Source organism: Ascidiella aspersa, chromosome 7, assembly GCF_963924565.1.
Source record: "Ascidiella aspersa chromosome 7, kaAscAspe10.2, whole genome shotgun sequence".
Taxonomy (NCBI): domain Eukaryota; kingdom Metazoa; phylum Chordata; class Ascidiacea; order Phlebobranchia; family Ascidiidae; genus Ascidiella; species Ascidiella aspersa.
In genome coordinates this window covers 18,404,202-18,431,326 of record NC_139453.1, presented here as the reverse complement: position 1 = coordinate 18,431,326, position 27,125 = coordinate 18,404,202, and the positions used below count along the sequence as shown (strand labels likewise).

General features: G+C 34.7%; 1 protein-coding gene and 1 pseudogene across 2 annotated transcripts; one reads left to right on the top strand and one right to left on the bottom strand.

Annotated features, from left to right (window-relative positions):
• Positions 1–755: 755 nt before the first annotated feature.
• On the bottom strand, positions 756–26,358 carry LOC146138130 (endoplasmic reticulum-Golgi intermediate compartment protein 3-like). 2 transcript variants are annotated; one of them, XM_083393216.1, is made up of 8 exons: positions 25,795–26,358; positions 21,874–21,987; positions 18,202–18,322; positions 16,861–16,949; positions 11,518–11,587; positions 7,686–7,878; positions 3,798–3,952; positions 756–1,265 (listed from the first exon to the last, which is right to left on the bottom strand). In XM_083393216.1, the coding sequence occupies exons 1-8, from the start codon at positions 25,947–25,949 to the stop codon at positions 1,041–1,043; spliced, it is 1,122 nt and encodes a 373-aa protein (XP_083249342.1). In that variant the 5' UTR covers positions 25,950–26,358; the 3' UTR covers positions 756–1,040. The 2 variants fall into 2 exon arrangements, with proteins under 2 accessions (XP_083249342.1, XP_083249343.1); XM_083393217.1 differs by having other exon boundaries at positions 21,874–21,976; positions 25,795–25,930.
• Positions 23,710–25,025, top strand: LOC146138131 (uncharacterized; annotated as a pseudogene).
• Positions 26,359–27,125: the final 767 nt, after the last annotated feature.

The window sequence follows — 27,125 nt, the reverse complement described above, 5'->3', positions numbered from 1 at the left end:
GAAATATAATATAGCTTTTGTGTTTAAGCACGTATCCGCGCAAAACTTTTTTTCAAGCGCCATTACCTGCCGGGAAATAAAAAAATAAAACTAAGTACATTTCCTTCATAAAGTAAAATTTTAATGTTTCCAACTAAGATTATTATGTTTAGGAACTTATTGATGCCTGTTTACGCTTCAAATTTAGGTAGAGTTGGCAAATTTACGAAGAATTTTATTTTTAAACCGTTTGTTAGCGATAGTGATTGAGGCCAAAGCCTAATGACTTATTACAATGTGTTTACCCACGCAATACTTGGCAGAGTTCGCGAAAAAAGCTTTGTTGCAGCAGTTAACAGAAAGCATTTGTTTTTTCAATGAGGATTTTTCTCACGTTTGACGCAGTTTAGCACCGGGATTACGTATTTGCTAAAATATGACGCTATTAAGCAAGTCTAAGCAATTGCTGCTGCAACCTAAAGTTTTACGATTGGGAGTTATTCTCAATTGACAAATGTCACGGGTTTTCGTTACTTAATATATGTATTACATGCTTAGCCAAATGTTGTGCGCCATAGTCGATTATTTAGTTGTACCAATTTAAAAACATCACACAGCATTGCAGTTTGGTTGCATGTCAGATCCAAGGGGCGCGCGTGCGACCTCTCGCAAAACTTCTTGACGAAAACGGTAAAACGATTTTTTTTAGGCCTGATCCAAACTGCCCTAAAAATGCACACCATTACGCAGTTAATGTTTTTCAAAGTTTAGTTCGTATATTTTCGGATTTTTTAAATTTAAAATTATTTTCTTTTTTAAATATTTGTTCTTTATTTGCGTTCATACCAACGCATATATATATAACAAGATAGGCGTTGTTCAAAACATTGCTCGCCATCGGCACAAATCATTCCAGAAAAGGTAATAGTCACACGAAACGATGATTACACATTTCTTTATAAGGAAAGCATTCGACAAACTTGTTCACGTTCAACAGCAGAGCAGAAAACAGATTTACGATCATTTTTATGAGAAAAGTGAATATTAATTTGAGTATAAAGTTATGTAAATTTTCCAAGATTTATCTTTTTAAATATTCCATAACTGTTATAAATAAAAGCGTCAACAAGACCAGCAACAGTAAATATCCCACCAATTATAGCACATAGCGAGGTCATAAAGCGAAGAAAAGAATGATGATATTCAACATAATGAATCATCAACGGCGAAAACTCGTAAGTGACAAACAATCCAGGCATAACAGAACTTTTTTCTGATTCTTCTACCTGAAATACAATTTTAAAACTTCAACAATTTGGAGTAAACCTCACACATTTAAAAGTAAGTCCACACTTGAGCGACAATATCGTGTGAGGTTTTATTAGTATGGCAGAATGCTGGCTACTTGGCGTCTACGTCAGCCGAAGAAATAGCTAGAAAAGCGAACAATTAGGGCAAAAATCTTAAAAAAATATTTTTTCAATATTTAATCACGATTGTCACATTCTCAGTTAAATAGGCAACCGCAGTATGTCATTACGCATCTCCCTCTATAGCAGTGGTTCTCAAACTTTTTTGAAAATATTGCGCAACGGTCCCTCAGCAACTTTTTAAATTCCTCACGGTCCCTTTAAAATATACACAAAATAACATTTGTTTTTGATGGTATCAATGGGTTTGGTGCACTTGCTTCTTTGCTATCAGCTCGGCTAACGAATCATTTATTCGAGTGAAGCAATCATGAACAGCTTTAAAACCGTGACCGTACAGCCCACAGTGGCAGCGCAGCAAGCTGAAAAACGTGATCCTCGTTAGCTGCACAATGCAACACTATGAGGTCACAATGGACAATTCAACTCAAAGCGTACAATAACGTGAAAGAGCAACTAATCAGCTCGGTTTGAAAAACTAAGTTGCCTGAAAGTTTTATTGCACAAAAAGCTTTCTTCTTCAGGAGCGTCGTGTTGATTTCTTGTTGGGTTCTTCGCGGTCCTAGAAAATTGTCTCGCGGACCCCAGTTTGAGAATCACTGCTCTATAGTATGAATTTGTTATAGTTATCCAAAATAATTGCTCTTTTAAGATTTGCTGTTAATATTCCAAAAGTTTCACTCTTAGATGACTATTAATTGACTATTTGTTTATCGCCCAAACATGGCAAGGTTAATACATTCGTTAGGGCAAACACCGCGTATGAATTTAGGGCGCGAAAAAAAATTTGGGGCATAAAACAAAAACAAGAATATATAGCCCAAAATGCTTGGCAATAGAATACTTGCTGCGTTTTATATTGCGTTAGATTTCGAACCTACAGATCAGCAGGTATACCACGCCTGCTTGTTCCGAACGTTATGCCATTTACCAATTAATTAAAAAAGTTGTTCGTTTCAAAATTATAAAAATATATTTACACAAAACTAGCCTACGACTTTGGAAGCGAATTATTGTTGCTTGAAATAAAAAATTCGGGCACGTATAACTTTGATAAAATATAATTTTTCAAACTTTAAACAAAACCCTAATTACTCGACATTTACACAACTACAAGCGTGGTAAAATAATTGAGTATGATTATTTTAAAAGTTACCTTTTAGTTGTGGTCTCTTTTCATTAGTACATGTTATATTTTAATATCCCAGTATAAGTTTGCCTAAACCGTGGCATAACCTGGGCTTCTCACTGTGGGTTTCGAACCCCTTCGGGGTCGCGAAACATTATGGCTTGTATGGCTTGTTATGTCATTGGTATACTAGCCTGAAATCGTTTTGTAAACCGGTTTTGTCACCGTTAAGTTCCTACTCCCTCACCCTGGATAAATTGGCTATTACTTTGTAGTACGTTTTCGCCTGATCTTTTGCGTCCGGTAGGTTCTTGTATATGCACGTCAGATGTAATATACGAAGAGGAATTTTTGAAAGGTTCTTTACGTCTCTATAAGCGGCCCCTTTTGGAGATTGATAACATGCTTATCAGTTGCGTGAGCTCTTTCTTTCTATTTTCTCGTTTTTTCAAGGTTGTCGCTTGTTGCCATGCGCTTAGTTGTTGTTGTTTTTGCCTCTGACCTATGCAGGTGTTTTAGAATTTTATACGCGATATTATTTTGTACAGAAACTGATGACGCCCATTTATAAGGCGAAATATATATTTCTGTAAAATTAAAGTGTTTCAGTTAAACATGTAGAATATTTTTGAAAAGGTAACATGTCCTGCCAGTCAATAACATAAATCAGAATATTAGGTGGTTGACGAATTCTTTTAAAATTTATGTGCTAATACGGTCCCAAATAGTATGTATTAACAGAAATATACTAAAAAATTAATTATTGCTCAGGGGGGTGATGACCCAAGTTTTCTGCTAGGAGCACAAAAAGCACCCCAAACTCGGTGTCCATGAATAATCATCAACCCTATTTATTTGGGAGTACCAATAATCAAAGTATTTGTCGTCCCATGTCACCGTCAGAAACAGCAAAAGACGCAGTTTATGCAACAATATAACAAGCATCCTACTGAAATGCACATAACAAACTTTCCGGTTACATTTAAAATTATCACAATTGTTTTTTTTAAACACCACCTACAACACACGTTAAGCAAACTTACCTGGGGATACTACAACATAATAATTGTGTAATAGTGATTAGGAGTCCACAGCCTAAAGGTGTCTTACATAGTGTTTTCGTAGGACAAATTGGGATGAAGTTTGCAAAAAATTACACCTATTTGCAAAGTTTACAGCATAACAATATTTCAACTAGTAAATTTCCTTTTTAACCTAGTATTATGTCTAGTGACAATTAAGATTTAGGAATATCATACTGCTTTTTGATGTTGGGTTACGGAATATTGATATGCTTCAATGGTTTCACCAGACACTTTTGTATAAACTGTTGGAACCACTTTGACATAATATTGAAAGCACATGTTGTTTTGTGAAGCAATAGCATTCCACCCATCTAGAGGATTTTGCTGACCTGTATCGAACAAAAATATTAATTTATTTCAAGTTATGCAAAGGCATTGTAACATTATGGATAAAGAACTGATCTAAACTTCTTTCTGTTTATCATGGCAAGACTGGTTAAGATTAGTTACTACATATATACAAAAGTTTCCCCATACAGCGAGAGAACATGATTATTGGGAATTCCCTTGGTACTATGTGTGGTTGGCTTAATCAAGCATAGTCGCTGTGAGCCAAAAATAATTTTTGTGAACCAACTGGACATGCATGCCCCTGTTTAGGGCTGCACAGAAAACAACAGGTTCGCCTGAATCACAAGAAAAGAATACCTCTTATCTTTTGATTTGGAGATGTGTTACTCACAATACAACAGCTAATTGCAAATACATCATTCACATTTGCAGTATAGCCACAAAAAAATAACTCCGGTTATTCAAATTTTAATATAGGGCCATACTAATTTTTTGTTTATATTTTTAAACAAAAAACACATTTGACTCAATCATATCAGAAAGGATTAAATTTAATTCAATAGGGTCTCATTTTATATGTGGTGCCTTTTTGTCTGAATAGAAATATCCTAAACTGCACATGAAAAAATATTCAAATACTTTTAGAAAAACATTTGAATTTTTAATGAATTGCTAGTTATCTTGATTATAATACAATAAATCACTCAATTTTTTATTCTTAAGAGTTTTTTGCTGGATAAAATCAGTCCAGAATACATGAACTAAAGAGTATTTTACTATACTGTATGCAACATTACATCCTGTCAGTACATATACTAAATTAAAATATCATATAAAAAATTGACTGGTCTTTTTTTATCATAACATTTTTTTTTAAAGTCAACAAAATACGGGTTAGCTAAAACAAAAAAAGTTAAATACTGAGGTTCAGTTTTAAAAGTGTGTTCGACCATAGAACACTAATTATAAAAGGCTCACTGGTACCGTCATGTATGTTGTATGATGCAGTGGACATTATTTCACACATTTTGCATAATTGATTCAGCATTGCAGTTAATGCAGAAACTTCACAAAAGTTAGACGAGAGGGCCATAATTGTGCGAAGTGTCTGCACTGCTCGGTTGTGATGTCAAATGCGTCATTACAACCCTTAAAACTAAAAAAGCATCCCCAAAGAAAGAATGACGATGCCAATGTTATTTCTGCCAAAAGAATGCGATTCGACCAGGAAGCGACGTTACCTTATTTTAGATTTCAAGTGTATCTTTTTATTGGCTTTCTTCCATCGAAGTGTTTTTATTAACGTGGTGAAATAAAATAAGTGAAAACACGTCAAACACAATTTTAGATTTTTTTATAATCGAGGGGGGCCACGAGGCATGAAAGGTTGAGAACCATTGGTCTAGCCCAATAACAATATTTTTTCTTAATAAGTTATTATAGATTTCAATAAAATAACAATATTTTTTCTTAATAAGTTATTATATATTTCAATAAAATAACAACAAATTATTATTTAATTCGCCAGAAGTGGATCTTCACAAAGGGTTGTCCAAAGTTTTGTGTCTCTGTGTTGTATTCTTACCTTTGATTATTTTTATTCATATTACACGCTGCCATACACCATAAGACACTAGGAGGATATATGAATTTATTGTACTCTTTGGTGGATATCCTATTAAAGCTTGTTCATCATTCTTATAATTTTTCAGAAAAAATTCTTAAACAAGAACTGTGAAGGCATGCATAATAATGCATTTTGTTAAATCTCTGAATTAAACGAATAACTTTTCTTGTACTTAAAAACTAGCCCTTCCAATGTGGGCTTTAAAATGATGTGCAAGAGCTTCATGCAACTTGGTTTTAACTAGCTATAAAATTAATTCTTAAAATCCTTTTGAACAAGTTAAAACCCTTTTGAACATTTATCTCCTTTGGCTCTTATCAGACACTTAACACAACTTTACAGTATCAAACCATCTGTAAATATTGTTTATTGTATATTAATCTCTCCTCAAAACATGTTGTCTGGTGCTTAGATTGTATCAAATGTATTGTTAAATCATTACATTAATAAGTAAATCATTTCTAAAGACCATGACTGCTCAACCTATATAAGATTTTTTATGAATGTTTGAACCATGTATCCACTCAGTCAATACTGAAGAAATAAGGTTGATCAACTAATAATTAGATGAAATGTTAAAACCTACCATAAACCTTAAATCAGAAAGTTGGTTAAATGCTGACCATAGGTTTTGGACATGACTAAAATGAATGCTGAAACAAATATAATTGAAAGTTGCTCTTGTACAAAAAAGCAAGATATTTTAGTATATTTTTTTAATTTGAATGTCTTGTACAGGAGATATAATCTGACAGACAACAGTGAATCAATATTGTTTTATATTATATATATATATATATATATGTTATTAACCCTTGTATTGTATAATTAACCTTTGTTGTACTTATCCCCCCCTCAAAAAAAAAATTTACTTGCACAGCACAGAAGTGGGCCAGTCTGCATTTCATGGCGCGATCTTGGATGTGCATTGTCAAATTTTGAGGTGTTCAATTAAGGTTTAATGTACACCTCAGGTTCAGGGATCTAGCACAACTAGGGATGTTCAAAGTAGAATATCGAATCCTTGGATTAGAATCCAGATGGGATTCGAATCCAATTCTGCCGTTTATTTTGGGTAATTGGAACAGATATAATTTAATGTTTTACCGCCGATTGTCGCGCCTAATTGGTAACTTAAGGTCAACTTTTTGCCAATATTCAGCGAGGTTATGCAGTTATGCGCAGTTTAATTGTCAAAAATTCGTTAAGTCAATAGTAACTTTGTATTCTTTGCAGTGCATTATTTGACTGCATAACAGATCACGTTAGTAAAAAATAAGCCCCAAGACCTAACAATGCTTGAAACAACAGGACCGAATTGCTAGACTTCTGTGTGCAGTGTTGCATTGTACTCACTATTGGCAAAAATATAAGTTTAGGCAACAACCTGGACAGTTGACATATTACAGTTTACACAACTGCTTCAAATGACAGAACTTTGTTAAGAATGTTGAACATATGGGAGATTTTTTTTATTATAATGTACACATGTTAGAAAATTGTTTGGGCGATTTATTGCTGTGATTGTGGGTCCTGTAGGGTAGATTAAGATTAATCCCTACCCCAAACAAAATCAAGGTTAAATAATTTAATAAAAATATACTAGGATTCGCTATTCTGGATTCGTTATTCTAGATTTGAAACCTATTATTCTAGAATACCTTGGGATTCTACTTTGAGCATCCCTAAGCACAACTCAAGTTTTTTCTGAAATTTAGGTGTGCAAGTTGCTAAGTGTCCACACAAATTGCTTTTAAAAATTCTCGGGTGTGCACCTGCCACAAAATGCAAACCGAGATGTGAGTGGCTCATCGATTGATTTCCTGCAACGAAAGTCTATGCATTTAATAGAAATGGTAATTGCATGTAGAAGCTTTTACGATTGCGAAAGGTTCATCCTTAATCTAATCCTCAGTTCTGCACATTCCTAGCATTGTGTGATGAAACACAATATACATTGCAACAAATTTTGTTGCGATAGCTTGGGTACATTCACAACCGAGTAAGTGTCATTCCTGTATAACGGTATGCAAATAAGGTAGTGGACCCTCTATGTAATTAGTATTCTATGGTTTAACAGTAGATATGTCTGAAGGAATTTCACATACCAGTAAGTTGATTTCTACACAATAGTATGCTTTTACCTGGATATGAATTTCCAAACACAAACAAGCCAATGTTGTGTGTGACATTGATATCTTTTTGGTTAAAATTGCTTACATCATGTACATGCATATTTCCAACTTCATAGCTTTTTCCAGGTGAAACATGCAGGTGTCCAGTAATTTTATTAACACGAAGCTTACCAATAATATGACACCCCTCTTCAATAAGTTTCTGCAAATCAAACAAGCCATAAACAACAACTTATGTATATGGACAACCCCATATAATAGTTTAGGAAACTTGAAAAAAAACATTAAGCAAAAGTGCAAAACAATGCTGTGCTGAATTTTTGTATAAAAGGATAAAAATGAATATAATATATAGAAATAATAAATTACTTGTTAGGATAACAAACATATGCAAATAAACAGACATTTTTTTCTCTTCCATAAAACTTTTTGCTTTACCACAAGTATAAAAGCATATAAAAACTGAAATTTTGACTGCATGACATTAATCACTTTGCATGTATATCTATTCTGTATTACAACTGTTCGTTATTAGAAATGTTACCGTTCACTATTACAAAAACATAATAAGTAGGGCCTGCAAAAGTCAATAAAGTTAAATTTTTTTAAGGACCTCGTCTGTCCATGAATCAAAGAATAAAGTTGTTTTCAGCACCTAGGGACTGTTTCTAAAAAGTTTATAGGTTAAAATAAAGTTAAAATTTACAATGAAGTTAAAATTTTTTAATATCAATCAAAATTTGTCAAATTATGGCTTTTGACAAAGTTGTTTTGTTTCTTGAGAGTAATTTTTGTAAAAATCGTCAATGAAGCATTGTAAATCAGGAACTGCGACACAATTAAACCATATTAAGCCATAAAAGCAGGCAAAATGCTTAAAATTTGATAAAAATAAAGTTAAAAAAATTTTTTTTAGCTTAAAATAAAAATGGCCCTAATAATAAGATATAGCTTTGGTAAAAAAGTATATGCATATTATGCCTAATAAGCGTATAAGAATTATACCGGAATTATACCGCGAGCCAAACAACAACCTTGTGCAATAAAACAAAACAAGTGATTTTAATAAAAATGTACTTTTTTAACAAACTAGTGCACAAACATGGTATTGAATATGAGTGAGATTACAACCCCTTTTCGTTATTGTTTTTTATTTATTTTTATCAGGGTTTAACTCACTACCCAAAGCTGCAATGTGAAACCAAAGTAAAGGGCAAAACGCTGTTGTTAGTCTCTTGTTTAGTTGACCGTCAACGCAGGATATTTTTTTCTCTTTAGCTCGTTATTCGTATTATTCGTTCAGGTTTTGGCTGATTAGCAAGTGTGTATTCAACAATTGACAACACTAGGTCAAACCTTCTTCCTTTTTTTCTCGCTAATAACACAGAGTTAGGCACAGCAAATGTTCGTTGCTGTTCGCCGTCTGCGCTAATATCCGATGTTGGGTGTAACAACGGAATTTTTGTAACTGAAGCAGATCTTCGTTTAGTATTGCAGGTGTTCATTATTCTTTCGTTCTTTTTTTTGTGTTTTTTTCTTTGTTTTGGGTTAAAACTAGATTTGGAATTTACAATAAATATTTTGCCATGGATTTTGCCAAGAAACGCAAAGTTGACAAGGAGTGTCGCAAATTTAAAGGATTGGATGGCAAATATTTTTCACTCAATTCGGCAAAAAGCAGTGTTTGCTGTGCAATAAAAAGGTTGCCGTGTTTAAAGGGTACAACAAAAAATGATTTATTTCTTGTATATATAGGTGGATGAATACATGATTACTGTGTCAATTCAGGAATACGGCCTGCCAAGTACTTCATTTCACCATATCCGGCCCGCTGACTGGAGAAGTTGCCCGACCCTGGGTTAGGGATACTATACAACATGCAACGTAAACCACAAACCAAAGTGAAATTATAATATTTATAACGAACCCTGGTAAATAATGCAGTTACAACGGGCCTCTAACACTATCATAAAACAAAAACAAGTCCTCAAAAAATATACTATAGCTCACAAAAATTTTTCATCCTTTGAGTAATAGCCTGTGACAATGGTTCTTACTGTGGGGATGTTAGTGATTCATAAACAAGGGTTGGCAAGGAGAACAAAAATAACCTACTAAAACATGATTAGCACGTTACTGGTCAACACTGCATTTGTTTACCCCAAAAATCAGTTTAGTTTGACGTTTGCCTAGGGTTGGCAAGCTGGTCAATTGATCGCACTTTATTTAACTGGTCAAATACTCATATTGGATTCAAATGTTGTAGATTTTTGTTTTTGTGATTTGAGTTTTTAATAATCTTGATTGTAACTTTTTTAAAGAATTCAAATATAAAATGGTAGGGTTTACCTGATGCAAACACATGTTCTGTGCTAATAACAAGTGTTTGTAATAGCAAAGTAGATTTATTTTGTTTAGAATAAATCCAGGTAAATATGATGAATCGCATTTATCATAAAAGGAAACACTAGTCTAGGTATACCACAATCTTGCGCTACTTAGAAATTTAGAAGAACCAAATCCCTTGTCTCCAGTGGACCCTGGTGACGATTTAGAGCAGGGTGGTCCAAGATTGACAGCATCGCGTGCCACAATATTTTGTTGATATACTTCGCGGGCCACATAAAGCAGGCTATTTAAGCGACATGCATGCCAGGAGCGATTAACGATTTTCGTTAGGTCCCCGACCATGAAATGTTTAAAGATGACGACAAAAAGCATCGTCAAAAAGTAATGTGATAATTAGACTGGTGGCAAAATGGTGCACGCAAAGCGCGAAACAATTGCGTATTTGACAAAACAGAACACTGCATTTAAGCATTTAAGAGTAGGTTCTTGCCAATCTTGCCACCCCTGGATTAAAACTTGATGGGCGATAGTAAACCAGTTAATTTATTCAATAATGTAACTAGGCCTATAACCAAACAATTGCAATATGCTTGCTGATCGTTGGTAAGTTATATTTCTTTGATTAAACCCTCAACTTTACCTATTACAATAATTCAACAGTGCTTCGCGGCCACAAAAAAAGATGTCGGGCCTGGGTTTGGAGAACCCTGATTTAGAAAATTCAGATAGTGACAAAGTTGAGGAGTAAAAATATTTTTTACTGATGCATTTACTTGTTGTTCAATTTCGTTAATGAACTTGTTGGCTTAACTTGGTAGTTGTGCTTTGCAAGATAGGCATGGTTTTGCAAAAATTCTTATTGATAGTCATAAAATAATTGTTTTTGTTTTACAAACCATTGTACTTGAGCCAAAACGTTCATATATCGGTATTTATTTAAAGTTAAAATCAAGGTTTATTTTGAACTTCAATTGCATTTTGATAGTGTGTATAGTATTTGACCAATGTTTGACCTATCTGACAAGTATTTGACCGACCGGATTTTATTTGACCGGTCAAATGCCCAACCCTACGTTTGCCAATCTTGTTTTTTATTGTATAAAATTCACTTAAAACCAAAACTTAAGGTCTTCGATTTTGCTTGTGGGCCTACAATATAAGCGATTTAGGCCTGTTGTCATTTCCAGCAGGGCCAACTACACACTATTGGACTTGTACTCTTTTTGAAGTTGACCGAAATGATGACTAACATAAGTTTTTATCAACAGTTTATTCAAACTAAAACATGATTATATTTAGCCCTTTGTATTTCAGTCATGAAACTTGTAATTGTGACATGACAAATAAACCTAATTACACAACAGATGAACATATTTTAGCTTGATTAAAAAATATTCATTATATCAGGTGAATCCAATGATATACATTTTCTTTATCAAAAGTAAAACTTTAGGACTGCAATATAACTTCACATCACCCAAAATTTACTGACCTCTACTTCGATGTTAGTGCTATTACACTGAAATACAGAACCATCAGTTGGTATAGCCCAACCTTTTCGCCTAAACCAATAAAAAGTTAAACAGGGGTTAAATTGAGTATATATAACAAATAAAAGCTCATGAATAGGTTAAATATTGGAATAGTAATGTAATTAATGTCAGAAGTGATTAAAATTGAATTATAAACGAGCCGAGCTAAACAAAATATAGGAATTCATCAATTATCACAATTGCATATAAGGTTGTATCACGGATGTGTAAATTTCCAAGCCTAATGTTATAGCCGATGATTATAAAATAGAATGTGTCGTTTATCGATAACAAAAAGTAATGTTACAGATAGTATAACATTAGTGGCTAGATATTTTTCAAAATGGTCCCTTTTTACTGATGCCCAAACGTTGCAGTAATTCTTAGCGCTTACAAACTAAAATCTTATAAATTATTGCACTTTGTGAAAGAAATATATTATGAAAAACTAACATATAACCTAAAAAGCAATGTTATTGTTGGGTGAGCCTGAATTTATGCATTTATAAACAGGTGGGATGCGAATGCACATGGCCTATTTTAATCAAAGGCAAGCTGTTGTGACCTCTTAATCACTATCTGTATCTGTATCATCCTTGTGTAAGCTTGCTGAAGCCAGATGTTGCAATGATGTTTGTTTATTTAAAATGAAACGACTAATTACGGAACACTTGGCTAAGCATGTCTCATGTGTTATAAAAAATACATAAAAATTAAAAGGTTAATGTACAATGTAATTCATTTGGCCTGCTAACTCATTTACAACCAGGCACAAGTCCGATTCCAAAAGTAACTCGTTTACAACCGGGCACAAGTCCGATTACAAAAGTCTATTATAACTACATTTTTTTACTTAGTAGGTAGGAATGTTCGTAAAATCCCAGGGGATTCTAGAACTTTAGGTTTTGAATCTGGAATAACGAATCCAGAATATCGAATCCTAGTATGTTTTTATTAAATTATTTAACTTGGAATTTGTTTGGAGGGGAGGGATTAATCTTATTATACTCTACAGGGTCTTCAGTGATAGCAATAAATCGCAAAACAGTTTGCTAACATTTATATGTTGTAATAAAAAATAATTTTCCAAATGTTCAACATTTTTAACAACTGGCATCTGAATCAGCTGTATTAACCATACTAACAAGTCCAGGTTGTTGCAAAAACCAAAAATTTTGCCAATATAGTGAAGACAAAGCTACACTACACAACATACTCTTCCGCAATTTAATCCTGTTTATTTTTTAAATGTTGTTGTATTTTAGTTCTATATTTTTTGACTAACATAATCTGTTTTGCAGTCAAATAATGAACTGCAAATAGTACAACATTATCATTCCCAGCAGTGTTCCCGATAAGCGCATTTTTTGGGCAGTCGTCTCCTGAAGCCCAGATTATCACTATTTTGCAAAGATTAGTACATATAATACCTTATGTATTCCATTCTTACTTGAAAAAAGTTTCGAAAAAGTGCCCAAATTAGTTTTATTCGAGCTACGTACGGAACAAAAAGTGCCCAAATTAGGTTTATCTGAGCTACGTACGGAGAAAAAAGTGCCCAAATTTATTTTATCTGAGCTATGTACGGAACAAAAAGTGCCCTAACTAGTTTTATCTGAGCTACGTACGGACAAAAAAGTGCCCAAATTCTTTTATTCGAGCTACGCACGACCAAAAAAGTGCCCAAATTAGTTTTATTCGAGCTACGTACAGACAAAAAGTGCCCAAATTCTTTTATTCGAGCTACTTATAACTAAAAAAGTGCCCAAATTAGTTTTATTCAAGCTACGTATGGACAAAAAGTGCCCAAATTAGTTTTATTTCAGCTACGTACGGACAAAAAGTGCCCAAATTAGTTTCATTCGAGCTACGTATGGACAAAAAGTGCCCAAATTTGTTTTATTCGAGCTATGTACGGAACAAAAAGTGCCCAAATTAGTTTTATCCGAGTTATGTACGACCAAAAAGGTATTCTAATTAGTTTGCTTTAAGATATATGTGCAAAAAAGTTTTGTATCTTAGTACTGCTATAAATATTTTATATTATGTGCAGTAATTTTTATGGTTACATGTTAGAAATGGTGTGATTTCGGCCTATATTCTGTGTCTTATGCCTTACTTTTGAAATTACACTCATGTGTAGTTTCACCCATCCGTCAGAAATTATTGCCGTTCTGAGCAAAAAGGTGCACGACAATTAGGGCATCCAAGGGCAGGAGAGTCTGACTTTTAGACCTTGAGGTCGAGGCAATGCACTATTTGGATCTTTAGGTAAACTCCCGGCCGAGATAAATAGAAAATATTGGCTGAAAACTAGATTTAATAATACTTGACCCACCCGAACCCAAACGGTAACCAGCACCCTAACTCAAATAATGTGCGTTAATTTATTAATTACTTAAACGCTGGGAAAAAGCCCAAAGTCAGGTGGGCATAAGATAATTTCTCGTCTAGACGGTTATATAGGATTGTTATGTCACACATACATCGATGTATTACGATCGAAAGCATTTATATAATTATTTATTAAATCAATGCACATTATTTGCGTTAGGGTGCTGATTAGCGGTTTGGTTCGGGTGGGTCTTAAGCAGATTTGTTAGGTCAAATTAGTGCATTGTGCAACACTTCTCTAGCCATATTGTCCTAGACCTTTTTGCTTAGATTCACAGTGCTCGTCAACCTTTTTCGGAGTGGTACACCCTTTTTACGCTTACTCAAAACTTATACACCCTAGTCCATGCAATACACCGAATCTGTAGTAATCCTAATCGGAATAAGGATAACCAGGGCCGCAATTATAGAAAATCCGTAGCATATCTTAATACAAATACAAAATTTTATCAGTTTTTTTTTCAATCAGTTGTACTACCCGAGGCAGTAGCCTTGTTTCGAGTGCTCCTATCATAAGCGTATAAACATCTTTGATAGAATTTTTTTGGTTTTAATTTCAACAAGAGCAGAAAGTTCTTGCTTGCAAATGTGTGTCACGAGCATGAAAACAAGGATCGAAATCGACTTTTTCACTGAGATTTGGTATTTAGGAATGATACCCAAAAGTCGCCCAAGTTACTATTCCAAATGCGGCCCGCGGAACTAAAATATGTTGCCTGCGGTGTGCTTTGGTTTTTGACCAGCACCACAGAACATTCAGTTGCAGGCTTTTGAAATTGCTTCAGGGCATCGTTGCAACCATATTTTGCTCTAACCAGTGTGTCACAAACTTTTAATTCAGATATCTCTAAGTTAGACCTTAAACGTGTACAGCAAAAACTGCAAATGCTTACTTTAACATCGTTTATGTTGAATAGCCACAAAGTCACGTCAACAACAGGTTATTGCAGGTCAAACTGGTCGCACAATAATATAGTATAATAGGAATACTACCTCACAATAGTCAGTGAGAGACGGCAAAGTAATGCAATTGCTATCACAGGGGTTGGCAAACCTTTTTTAGTCTATGCGCGAAGCGCAAATATTTTTCTCACTAATGAGGTTAAAATGGTCAAAAATTATTGAAATGAACTCGGGTCTAGTTTGTCTAATAGGCAGCAGGCCGGATGAATTACATTGGCGGGCCATAGGTTGCCGACCCCTGTGTTATCAGATAGCTAGTCATCGGCCTATTGTCATGCGTTATCTGGTACAACCCTGTACACCCCATCTAAGTGGTACACCCTTTAAAAATTATGGTACACCCTGGGGTGTACGATACATCCGGATGAAAAGTACTGGCTTAGAACTGCACTAATTTCTGATGGATCGGGTGGTAGTTTAGTAACTGCGAAATTTGTTGTGATTTTGTGATTGTCAAGTTTATAAACTACTAATTTTGATTAGTTCTCGGTGTCTATAAGCTCATTTACTTATATTTGAATCTTTTACGATGGATTTGGGCATAGTTTGTCTGAACAAGGTAGTGCAGTTGACGGGGGATTTAAGTTTTGCATAGGAGTTAGACACCAGGTTATGCTTCTCAGTAACTGGAATTTTGTCCTAATTTGGAGATATATTTGATCTCAATTCTCAAGGTATCTGTGTTTAGCACTGTATGTTTTGTGTTATAGGAAAGTACTTAACCCTCGCGACATAATTTCTTTAAAATTTTTTAACAAAATTTACAATTATCTGCGATATGCTTATATTTTTTCGCAAAAAAGAACTTTTTATGTTGTTTTTAATGCTTAAAACCCGGATCGGCAACTAGGGATGTTCAAAGTAGAATCCCAAGGTATTCTAGAATAATAGGTTTAGAATTTAGAATAACGAATCCAGAATAGCGAATCCTAGTATATTTTTATTAAATTATCTAACCTTGGTTTTGTTTGGGGAAGGAATTAATCTTAATTTACCCAAAAGGGCCCACAATCACAGCAATAAATCGCCCAAACAATTTTCTAACATGTGTATATTATAATAAAAAAAATCTCCCATATGTTTAACATTCTTAACAACTGTCATTTGAAACAGTTCTGTAAACTGTATTATGTCAACTGTCCAGGTTGTTGCCAAAACTTATATTTTTGCCAATAGTGAATACAATGCAACACTGCACACAGAAGTCTTAAGCAATTCGGTCCAGTTTTTAAAGCATTGTTGGGTTTTAGTGCTTCTTTTTTGACTAACATGATCTGTTATGCAGTCAAATAATGTACTGCAAAGAATACAAAGTTACTAATTGACATAACAAATTCTTGACAATTACGCTGTGCATAACTGCATAACCTCGCTGAATATTGGCCTAAAGTTGGCCTTAAGTAACCCTATAGCACATTTTGTAGACGGCCAGCAAGTTTTACAACGTAATATTACTTTTGCAACTTAACGCATTTAGGGCAATTGCGAACTCCACACCTGGCATTACATGTTAGTCGCTTACCCATTATCGCTTGATTGACACCTAATTATTAGTTAAAGGTTAAACAGGCACTATAAAAGTGTAACAGGCCTGACTCACATATGTACAATTAGACACAACAATCTGCGGTAAAACGAAAATAAATTATATTGGTTCCAATAGAAAGTTTGTCAACATTTTTCATTTAATCACTTGTATATTAAATACTGGTTGACTTGCTTGTGTATTGAGTAATCAAGCTAAAACAGATCTAGGGTTTATTTATGGGTTCCAACTACCCGGATTTCAAGATCTTTTGAAAGAGAATTGGAATGTTTAAGATCCAGTATTGTACTTTAAACAACCCTACTATTGGAATTCATTATCAATTCGATAAAGAGAAACCTTAATAGTAATATTCACCTTAAACCAGTAGCATATGACAATAAAAAGAGTATAATCTTACCTGTATGCTTCTTTTACATCAGCACATGTGTTACAGCACATAAGGTCCAGTGACTCAGCTCCATAGCAAGAATAACATGATTCTGTTGACTAAAAGTACAAAATGTAATGTGGTTTATTAAAAAAGTATGCAGGATGAAGTACAAAAATGGACAGTCAAGAAATAAATCAGAAATAACAACTCAAAATAACAACTAAACCAACAAAATAGTATATAAATATTTTTTACTTAAACCCATAACTTTATGAAAAACAGCAAAAATAACTCCACAATTAACCAATTGCTAATAAAGAGCATGCAATTCACGAAAGAAACACTGATGTCAGAATTTAGAATGTTTTGTAACAAAACGATATGTCACAAAACTTATTTATTATTCTTATTATGTGTCGTTCATGAAACCTGATTAATATGAACATATCAGTGACTGTGACAGAACAATGGACAGTTGGGGCACCAGTGAGCAGCGTTACAACTATGACACCACCCGTTCAACTATTTTTTTGTTACCATTCAGGAGTATTATGCAGTGATATAGGAGCCTTTAAAGCAGGGGTGGGCAATTATTTTTGATAAGGGGTTGCATGGCTTGGCGGGCCGAATCAAAAAGGGAATTTAAAATACACATAATAATAAAGTGTGATTCCTTTGCAAAGATAGCTAAAAATATTTTAGTTTGACAAGCTTACAATAGTATAGAAATATAAAAAAATAACCAATAAATTCTACTGTAACTGCAAACACACACACCTCATGGTGTTGTTTACAACTAATTTGAATCTTTTAATGGTCATATTACGGAAAAAATCAAAAATATTGAATTACTTTTACAGTTACAATGCTTTGAGCGCAAAAGTGACCTTAAATAAAAGACCTTGTCTCAAGATTAATAATAAAGGGCTTTTGAGAAAAATGACATTTTTTGAATAACTGGCAAAATTAAAACTCTTAGTTATAGCAGCAATTGTCGACTTGCCTGATATTCAAGAAAATGCATTTAATTTTAAAAACCAAACTGCATCAAACCAAAGAAAAGTCTTTTTGTTTAAAAAAATTGCTTACTGTTCAAATTGTTGCCATAAATAGGATATTTTACAAGCTCTTCCTAAATTTTGCATGGGTAAACACACTGCAAGAAACGCTTGGGCTTTGGCCTAAATCACTATAAAATTATATTCTCAGGAAGGTTTGTTGTACAATATTCAGGTAAGTAAGGAAAATTTAAGAGTAGTGCAACACAGAGCTCCATCTCTCTCTTACAAATTACCTCTGACCGGTGGACAAAAAAGCCAAATATATTTAGAGATAAAATACATTAAGTGAAAAAAAATAGCAAGTTACCTTGTTATGTTGAATTTCCATATCTTTCAAAACACTTCCATCTTTTTGACTAAATCTTTGTTTTAAAATTGTGCTTTTCCAGTTTGTTTTACGTTGACCAGAAACATCGGATAAATCTAAACTGGAATTGCACAAATCAACTAGGTTAACATTTTTTGGGATACCTGTGTGTGCCTTCTGAGTACATTTGCATAACAGAAAGTCAGACCTTTATATAAAAATACACCCAGGGTTTTTTTCCTAAACATAACATGTAAGAACCTATTTACAAAACTATTTACACCTCCTTTATTTTAGGACATAGCTTTTTTTTGCGGTTATTATATGAGCCGTAAATTTATTTTCGAGACATATCTTGTTTTTTCCCGTTATTCTTTTTTTGGTTTGCTAAGTTATGTTTCAGACCAATTTTTGCCTGGAGCTTAAAAAGTACACGTATTAGGACTTCCAAATTGTCAGACATGATTTAGAGTGCTATGTTGGTGCGCAGAAGAGGTTTATGAGGCTGCACCCATAGGTGCCTTTGATTGGGGGACAAAAAAACAATAATGTGACATCACCACTTTAGTTTGTTGTAGCTATCGACTCCTATCTAGCGGCAGAAAAAACTTCCATACAGAATGCTTTCATGTCGCTTGGTTTATTCAGCTCGCGAAGCAACTGAGCGGCTGGTATCCTGCTGCGCTTCATTGTCCTATGCCTACAACATTCATTGTGCGAAGGGGCTCGTCTTAGAAAACTAGGCGCATGTGACTTGTCTTTTAAAAAGAGGCTTCTCTTAGCAAAACAACTTATTGCTCTTACGAAACAACATATTTTATTGGCGCAAATTAAATGCAAAACCTGGAGGCAGTGTACACCTGTCTGTTTGCACCTGTTTCGCATGTTACTACAATCAAACATATCAACACCAGGTCTACACAACTTGAAATTGTACAAGGGTGCAGCAAGCAAAATACCAACTTTGAATGCATTATTAGAGATGACGTTCTACAGTCAAGTCATAATAGGGTGTCATACAAAAATAAATCTTTAAGAACACTGTGTTTATTTGGTTTAAATTCGCAAAACTTTCGATTCATTAGGTAGCGTATTAGGTACACAGAGTTTTGCATATTGCTCGAAACAACAGATTTAAAGTATGTTTTAACAGTGATTACACAGACCTAACGCATGGTAAAAATTCAATAACATGGCCGAACGCATTATCTATTTATCAAAGCTTCATTTATATGGCGTTCATAAACTATGTTGCCAGATTGGACCATAAGTAAAAAGCTCAAAAGATTTCTTGAAGCTTTTAGGCATCAAGGGCCAATTTGTCACTGTCTCTGAGAATGGGTTTTTTGTTTTGAAGCAGCAAAAATAAATCTAAATAAAATTTTTGATTGCAAAAATATTCTAAAATTAATTTTGCATAGTCTTTACCAAACTAACGTAAAGAAAGTAAAACCCTGGCCACTACCCCTTTCGCATTTAAGACATGAGTTAAGGCTGGAAAACCCACCAAAAAAATTAAAAAATAAACACTAAGCCCCGAAAATATACCCCCAATAAAATATACAACAACAGTACCCCTGTCTAGTTGACTCTGGTTTATACACCAAAATTATGGGGTTGCGAAAATTTTCAAAAACTGAAAAAGGGGTCTTAAGAATAAAAAGATTTGCAACCACTAATCTACATGTTTTTTTCTTGGCCGTCAGAGGAATTCCAGTTTGATACACATGTTCTAGATCAGGGTGGCCTGAAATTGGCAGCACTGCGGCCACAATATCACTTGCTAACCTTCACAGGCCACTCACAATAGGCTATGTCCCATGGTAATATTTAGTTTGTTATGTCACAAAACAAGTAATCCTTAAAACACTGACATCAAACAATGAGTAAATTTTGAAAAAAAAAACATTCGCGTTTATTTGGTTTAAATAGGGTTTTATCAAGCAGGATAAAAAATTATTTCCAGCATATTTCAAACTTTAAGGACCAGGCCATTTTCCCATATTTTTTTGGCTATTTTGAAACCAGGGTTTCTCAACCATGGCCCACGGCCCCCCTCGGGGGGTCACGGAGCGGTGACGGGGGGGCCAAGTGGATAACTCTCAAGCTAGGTTAAGTTATTACAAAACTTCTGCAGTTTATGTCAGGTGATTAGAATCGAAATAATTTATTTGTTTTATCGCGGAAGTTTGGATTAACGCCGCCCATTGCTGTGGCGAAACAATTACTGTGCTGCTTTATATGCCGCCATATATGTGGCGTTAGCGCTTTTTCGGGCGGCCAATTACTGACCCAAAAACTTTGGCCTTATCATTAGGTGTCTGTCAAATAATTTTAAAACTCATAAGGATTCGCAATTCTGGATTCGTTCCTCTTGAAACCTATTATTGTTGAATATCTTCAGGCCTATTTTGCAGACCCCTACTCGCCAGTTCATTATTCTAGAATTATTGCTAAAAGTATTATGGGTAGTTTATCGCGAAAAAGCCGCGAAAACATCAGGCGTTATATAACACAGACTTTCAGCTTCATGGCTGCAATAAAGCTGCCACATAATAACAAAAGTAATAGCTTCAGTTTTATGTGCCTATTCGTGATTCGTACTCACTACTCAGCGAGAAGGCCGTCGTAATGTGCATTTATTTCACAACTATAAAATTCTTTGCCAAGCTGGATTTTCTGATCTTGCGTGAATAAAATGAAATAGCTCAAAACAAAACAGAGCCGAATAAAAAAATACCTTGGCAGAGTACAAGAATGAGCTTTGTAATGACTACTAACTACGTTAATTTCAAGTGAAATAACATATTTGTGAATTTATTAGAAATTAAGTAAGTTTATTCGTTGTTGCACATCAAATAAACACTAATTCATATTTTCAGCTTTTACTAGAAAAATTATTGAGCTATTAGGCTGCAACTACGGCAGTTTTGTCAGTGCTGTCTACTTGTGGATTCGAAAATAACTTCTTACAATTCCAATGAAGCTTTTCTTGTACGGATCTCAGTACAATTTAATTAACAGCCTTAATTCAATTAAACATATCATCTCAGTCAGTATGCATGGCAAAAGTCTGCTACACCTTGAACATACCAGACAAGTGTAATTGTTGCAAAACAATTCAAGGTGAAGGGATGCACGTTGCCCACCCCTGTCTTAAGGCGTCTGGTTATTATTCGCTGCCTATTTGGCATGGAGGTTTACTTTCTAATTTCAGTCTGTTGGCAGAAAATGAAAGCAAAAAAGGTTATTCAGTTGTTGTTCAATGCATTTATAGTGAAATTAACCTACTATGTAGGATATATCTTATTGAAGATTGGACTAAAATGCGTACAAAAAGTTTGCGGGACATGGTGGGCCACAAACTGTTTTATGAAAAAAAATTTGACCCACGGAATAAAAAAGTTTGGGAACCAATTATTTAGTTAAAGTTGGCTTAAAAAATTCCATGATATGCAGAAAACCTTCTGCATCAAATAGAAATATTTAGGGCATCACTAGATTACACAATGTTCCCAGATAACATTCTCCTTGGTTTAGAGAAACCTGTTCAAGATTAAAAAAACTAAAACCCTTTATTGTAGAATACTTAGGTATTCCATTTTGAACACCTTCCTAAAAAGGTCTCTCTGTTTTACTATAATAAATAATTCATTACAATAATATATTTACCTCAAGAATGGACAAGGAAGGTTTGGAAATGATATGTTCAAATTAATTTCAAATTGATTGTTGTGTGACATGTCAACAAGCAGCTCCTGGGTCACTTTGGTTTCTAAAAAATACCTGACAGATAAAAATATGTTAACTTTATTTAGCAACTTCTAAACAAATTTTATAGAATATAGCAAGCATTGGCGTCATGGTTGTTTCTTGACCTGCTCCCTCAAGAGCCTGCAGAGCCCAGTTGGTAGAGCGACGGTTGGCCCGAGGTCGTGAGTTAGAACCTTACTGCAGGCTACTGGTTTTCTAGCCTACCTTGTTTGCATCATTGTTTGACAGATTCGGTGAGTCTAGGATAGCTTTCGGTGTACTATTGATATGTAAGCCATGTGTAAAATTAAAGAAAAATCGGAAAAGTTGAACTTCTTGGCTGTGCGAATTGACACGGAATGGCCCATAGTCGTTTGTCAAAAAGCAACTTGAGAAGGGCTAGATCACAGTTATTTTTGAACACATGTGTGTGTGTATCTTTCACTAATAATAAGTCAATAAAATTTAATATTTTTACTAAAATCAACTTGCATTATGTGTAACATATTTGCTTAGTTTGGTTTTATAGATGTCTACTTTTGTCGTTAACATCTGTATTTAAAATTATTGCTCCGAAAAATCTGCAGCAGTTGATTATAATTTTTAACAATAAATAAAATGGGCTTTGTTGGCACAAAAAGACCATTGTTAGTGACAATCAAGTCCAACAGATTGTTATTCCAAAGGCGTTGACTTGTTCCAAAGAAAAACAGTTTGATAACCACTGTGTTAAGGCAACTGGATTTCTGTATCTGTTTTATCCTAGTGTAGCTAATTTTACGTTTTATTTTTCAGAAATCTAGACATAGTAGGATGTTTCATTTGTCAAGTCAAAGTGAGTGAAACCATTTGCAGTGCCAAATTAGGTGGAAAAACTTTCAACTTGAAAAGACATCTAGAAAGAAATCATCCAGAGGTTTACCAGAAAATGGATGGCCAAGACTCAATCACCGAAAAAGATAAAGGAATGTCAAGAGAAACGATTCCTAATTTTTTTTTTAAATGAAAAAGTTACTGTATCAATGATGAAGAATAAGTTTAAACAACATATTATTGAAATGGTGGTAGAAAATAGTATTCCACTAACTTTCTTTTCATCAAGAGGTTTTAAAGGATTAAATGGAGAACTGGCAGGTAAACTTGGAGTGTCTTTGGAAAGGCATGAAATTAGAAAGATGATTATAAGGGCAGCAGCAGATCAAAAAAAGGCATTAAAAGAAGAACTAAGTGACAAATTTGTCTTTCTTGAGATGGATGGCTGCACAAGGCACAGAGTTAACTATCTTGCAATAAATGCGCAGTTCGTAAATTCCAACAACAGGCTAGATATTCAAACGCTGGCAGTTCGCGATACTCAAGCACAACACAACAGTGATTTTCTTCAGTACACACTTGAAACTGTTCTCAAAGAATTTAATTTGAAAAAACAACAAATTTTAGCCATTGTTACTGATAACGCTTCAAACATGGCAAGTTCAATCGAAAAATACAATGAATCAAATATTTTAACAGAAGCTGAGATTGAAGAAGACAGCTTTGAGTTGGATGTTTTAACTGAAGTTGTTGAGGTGGGTGAAACCAGTAGCATAAGGGGAGTTTTAGCAGAAAGTGAAGCCAATATAGTCAGACTATTTGAAAACAGCCCATATGTGTTGTGCAGTCCACACACTGCAGTTAGCTGCGAGAGATGGCCTTAAAGACAAATATATGGATAGATTTATCAGTAAAGTTCATCAAATTGCTATAACAGCCAGGACACCCAAGATAGATGCAATTCTAAAGCGGAAATTGAAAAAAGGTGCAATTATCGACCAAGCAACAAGATGGGGCAGTACCTATCTCATGATTCAACGTTTATTAGAATTAAAGGACAGTTTACTGGATCTGGCACACCCTAATCTCACTTTAACAGAAAATCAATGGAATGAAATCAAACAGCTGGAAGAATTGCTACGACACCCTTTCCTTGCAACAAAACGAATGCAATCTGCACATTTAACACCAGGCTCTTTCTACAAAGAGTGGAAGACCCTCATTTTTAAGCTTTCCCAAATTGGTGGAAAGTTAGCTGATGCAATCAGAATCTCAATGCAACACTGGGAGACAAAACTTATGAACAATGATGTGCTTTTGTCGGCGATATATGTTGATCCTATGTACAGAATAACCTTAAACAGGGAACAAGCACTAAGAGGCAAACGTGCATTAGTTGATATAGCCTTTCGTATGCATCAATTTTCAAGAACAAACGAAACATGTGAAAATGCCACATCTTCATTGAGCGAACATGAAACATCCTCAACAGCTTCTCTATCTGACGATTCGCTTGATTTTGAAAAGCATCTGGATAAACAGCTAAAAGAGAAGAACCAAATCCAGATGCTGCATTTAAAGCAGGGCTTTGGAGCCGGAGCGTGGAGCCGTGCATTTTTAACGGAGCCGGAGCTGGAGCCAGTTGTTTAAAAAATAGCTCCGGCTCCGATGTATTTCATAAGATGCTATGCTACTAGCCTTCCACTAATAGCTGAATTCACATAATTTAACAGCAACCGTTCACAAAATTAAGAATTGTTGCCTCTTTGGCGCACCTTTTTTAACTAACCATTGTGGTGTTTCGTTTGTGAATATTTTAAAACACTAGATATTTCAAATTAAGCGTTCAGCCTTAAACTTCAGTTCTTGTCGTAATGGAGCCGGAGCCGGAGCAGTGGTATCAATAAGCTTCGGAGCTGGAGCTGGAGCTAACCTATGATAAAAGAGAGCTCCGGAGCTGGAGCCGGAGCCGTTTACTGCCTGCTCCAAAGCCCTGATTTAAAGCATGCTTTGAAAAGTCATTAATTGAATTGGAAAAGATTGACCGGTCCTCTAAACTTAGTGTTCTTCAAGCAATAGAGCACTATCCAGGAAATGTTAAGAAGGTTGCCTACACTGTAACTGCTCTTCCTCCTACTCAAGTTAGTGTGGAACGGTTGTTTTCAGCTCTGCGTATTATTTGGTCTGACCTTAGAGCTTCAATGAGGAAGGATTTGCTGGAAGCCATTTTGTTTCTGAGATCAAATTTAGTGCGATAAACCTTGTTTTAACTGAAACAATTATTAGCGGTATGTTTAACAGTACAAGCACTATAAAGCCTACATTTTATTCGTTTTTAAACTTTTATTGCTCTTGTTTAATTTTTTTATTACATTTTCGTTAGTGTTGCAATTAGTGATTCATGATTTTTTGATATTGAGTAACAAAGAGTTGATTCAAGAGTAGGATTTTTTTCTAATTTAATGTAAACTGCTTCTTTTTTTAACAGAATTTGAAATAGATACAAAGCAAACTACTAAACTGATGTATTTTATTGTGTAAAAGCCTACAAAACATATTTAATATAGCCAGGACGAAAGCAGCTTTTAAAAATGTATGCCTATAGATCTGAATCCATTGGATAAGTGACTGGTGGCTCCGGAGCTGGAGCCAGAGTCATTGGGTGTGTGTTTGATGGCTCCGGAGCTGAAGCCGGAGCTAAAGGATATGAGTTTGACGACTCCTGAGCTGGAGCCGGAGCCAATGCTATTTTATGGTGGCTCCCCAGCCCTGCTTGAAACCCATGTTCTCAGATTTTCTTCATAATTGAAATAATTGAAGATCAAAATATATATAAAAAATAGGTTGCCAAAAAAATTTAACATTCTGTGAGGAGTTGTTTTAAAATATTTAGCCACTAAGTGGAAATAGGCCGATTTTTGGTTCCGCTTATTACTTGACCCATCCAAACACCCAAATAATGTTGGCAATATAAATCCCTTACGAAAATGTGGTACGATTCAAGACCAGCGACAATGTTTTACCTACCTGAATTCAAGCAGGAACAAGAATAACATTAAAATCCCAGAAATCAAAGTAACAGAGGCCCCTGTATATGTTTTTACACGGAAGTCATCAAGAGTTTTTGGATAGGCATCAAAGAGCTTTAAATTAGACAATATTGAATTTAACTGCCTACTCATCCTGATCTGTAGCTATAAAAGGGCATCATTTAGATCAGCGGTTCTCAAAGTATGGGTCGCACAGGGTCAAAAAATGGGTCGCTTTATGGTGATTCAATCCTGCGCAAACAAACTTTTTTATTTCATTTTTCAAATGTATTTAATTCAATAATGACTGAATTTTTTTAAGCATTTCATGTGGCTTCAACTCCGTAACCTGGATTATTGCATCATAAGTCGTTTTCTAAACACTTTGATGGCAGCCAACTACACTAGCTGCTAAGACTGGTGTTAGCTTTTAGTCACCAAACAAACCACGCTGATATTGTAAAGGAAAAAATTCAGTTTCATCAATCACACTAAAATAAATCAATAATTTGTTGGTAATAAATCATTTTTTCATAGAACTGTGTACTACATCTGGTTGTCTGGGTGTTTTTCTATTTCATGCATATCAGAAAAATACACTTTTTGATGTTTGAGGCCTGGGTCGTGATATGTTTATAAAACTCAGGGGCGCTGGTCGAGAATCAATCCTACCATATTTATTTTAACAGTAACGAAACGTGTTGTGAAAGTTGAAATTGCAAGAAAGACATAAACACATGTAAAAATAAATCTAATACTAATACTTGATCCACCCAAACACAAACGCTACTCTCACCCTAACCCATATATTGTTAGCAATACAAACCACTGACGAAAAATGTGGTAGGATTTGAGACCAGTGCAAGCGTAAAACAGCGCTACATGAAAACAAAGCTATTTAAATCGATTTGGAAACAATGCATGAAAATAAAGCAAAACTCAATTAAGGAATTTAGACTTAATACTACACCCAAACTCTACCCTTAATCAATGCATGATCCCGTATAGGCCACAGGGGTTGTGACTTTTTACTGACACCCTGCCAGTGTCACCAAAATGCTGACACTTGTCACCGATTCAGTGACACCCTGTCATCGATTTAGTGACACCCTGTGACTGATTCGGTGACACGCTGTCACTGAATTAGTGACACCCTGTCAACAACTAAATGACACCCTGCCGCCGACTTCTCAAAATCTGTAAAAAAGTGTCCTTTACCAAAATGATAGTTTAAATCGGCTGATATGGGTAAAAATATGTTTGTTTTTACATTCTGCAGACGCCTTTATCACTTTCTAACTGTACTACTCTTGGCTGTTAGTCGGTTAT

Excerpts from the sequence above, each read along its gene's own strand:
- LOC146138130 (XM_083393216.1), bottom strand. The coding sequence starts at position 25,949 with ATGAGTAGGCAGTTAAATTCAATATTGTCTAATTTAAAGCTCTTTGAT. Across the intron at positions 11,588-16,860 it reads GATGTAAAAGAAGCATACAG|GCGAAAAGGTTGGGCTATAC; the intron begins GTAAGATTATAC and ends TTATTGGTTTAG. Across the intron at positions 7,879-11,517 it reads GCACTAACATCGAAGTAGAG|AAACTTATTGAAGAGGGGTG; the intron begins GTCAGTAAATTT and ends TTTGATTTGCAG.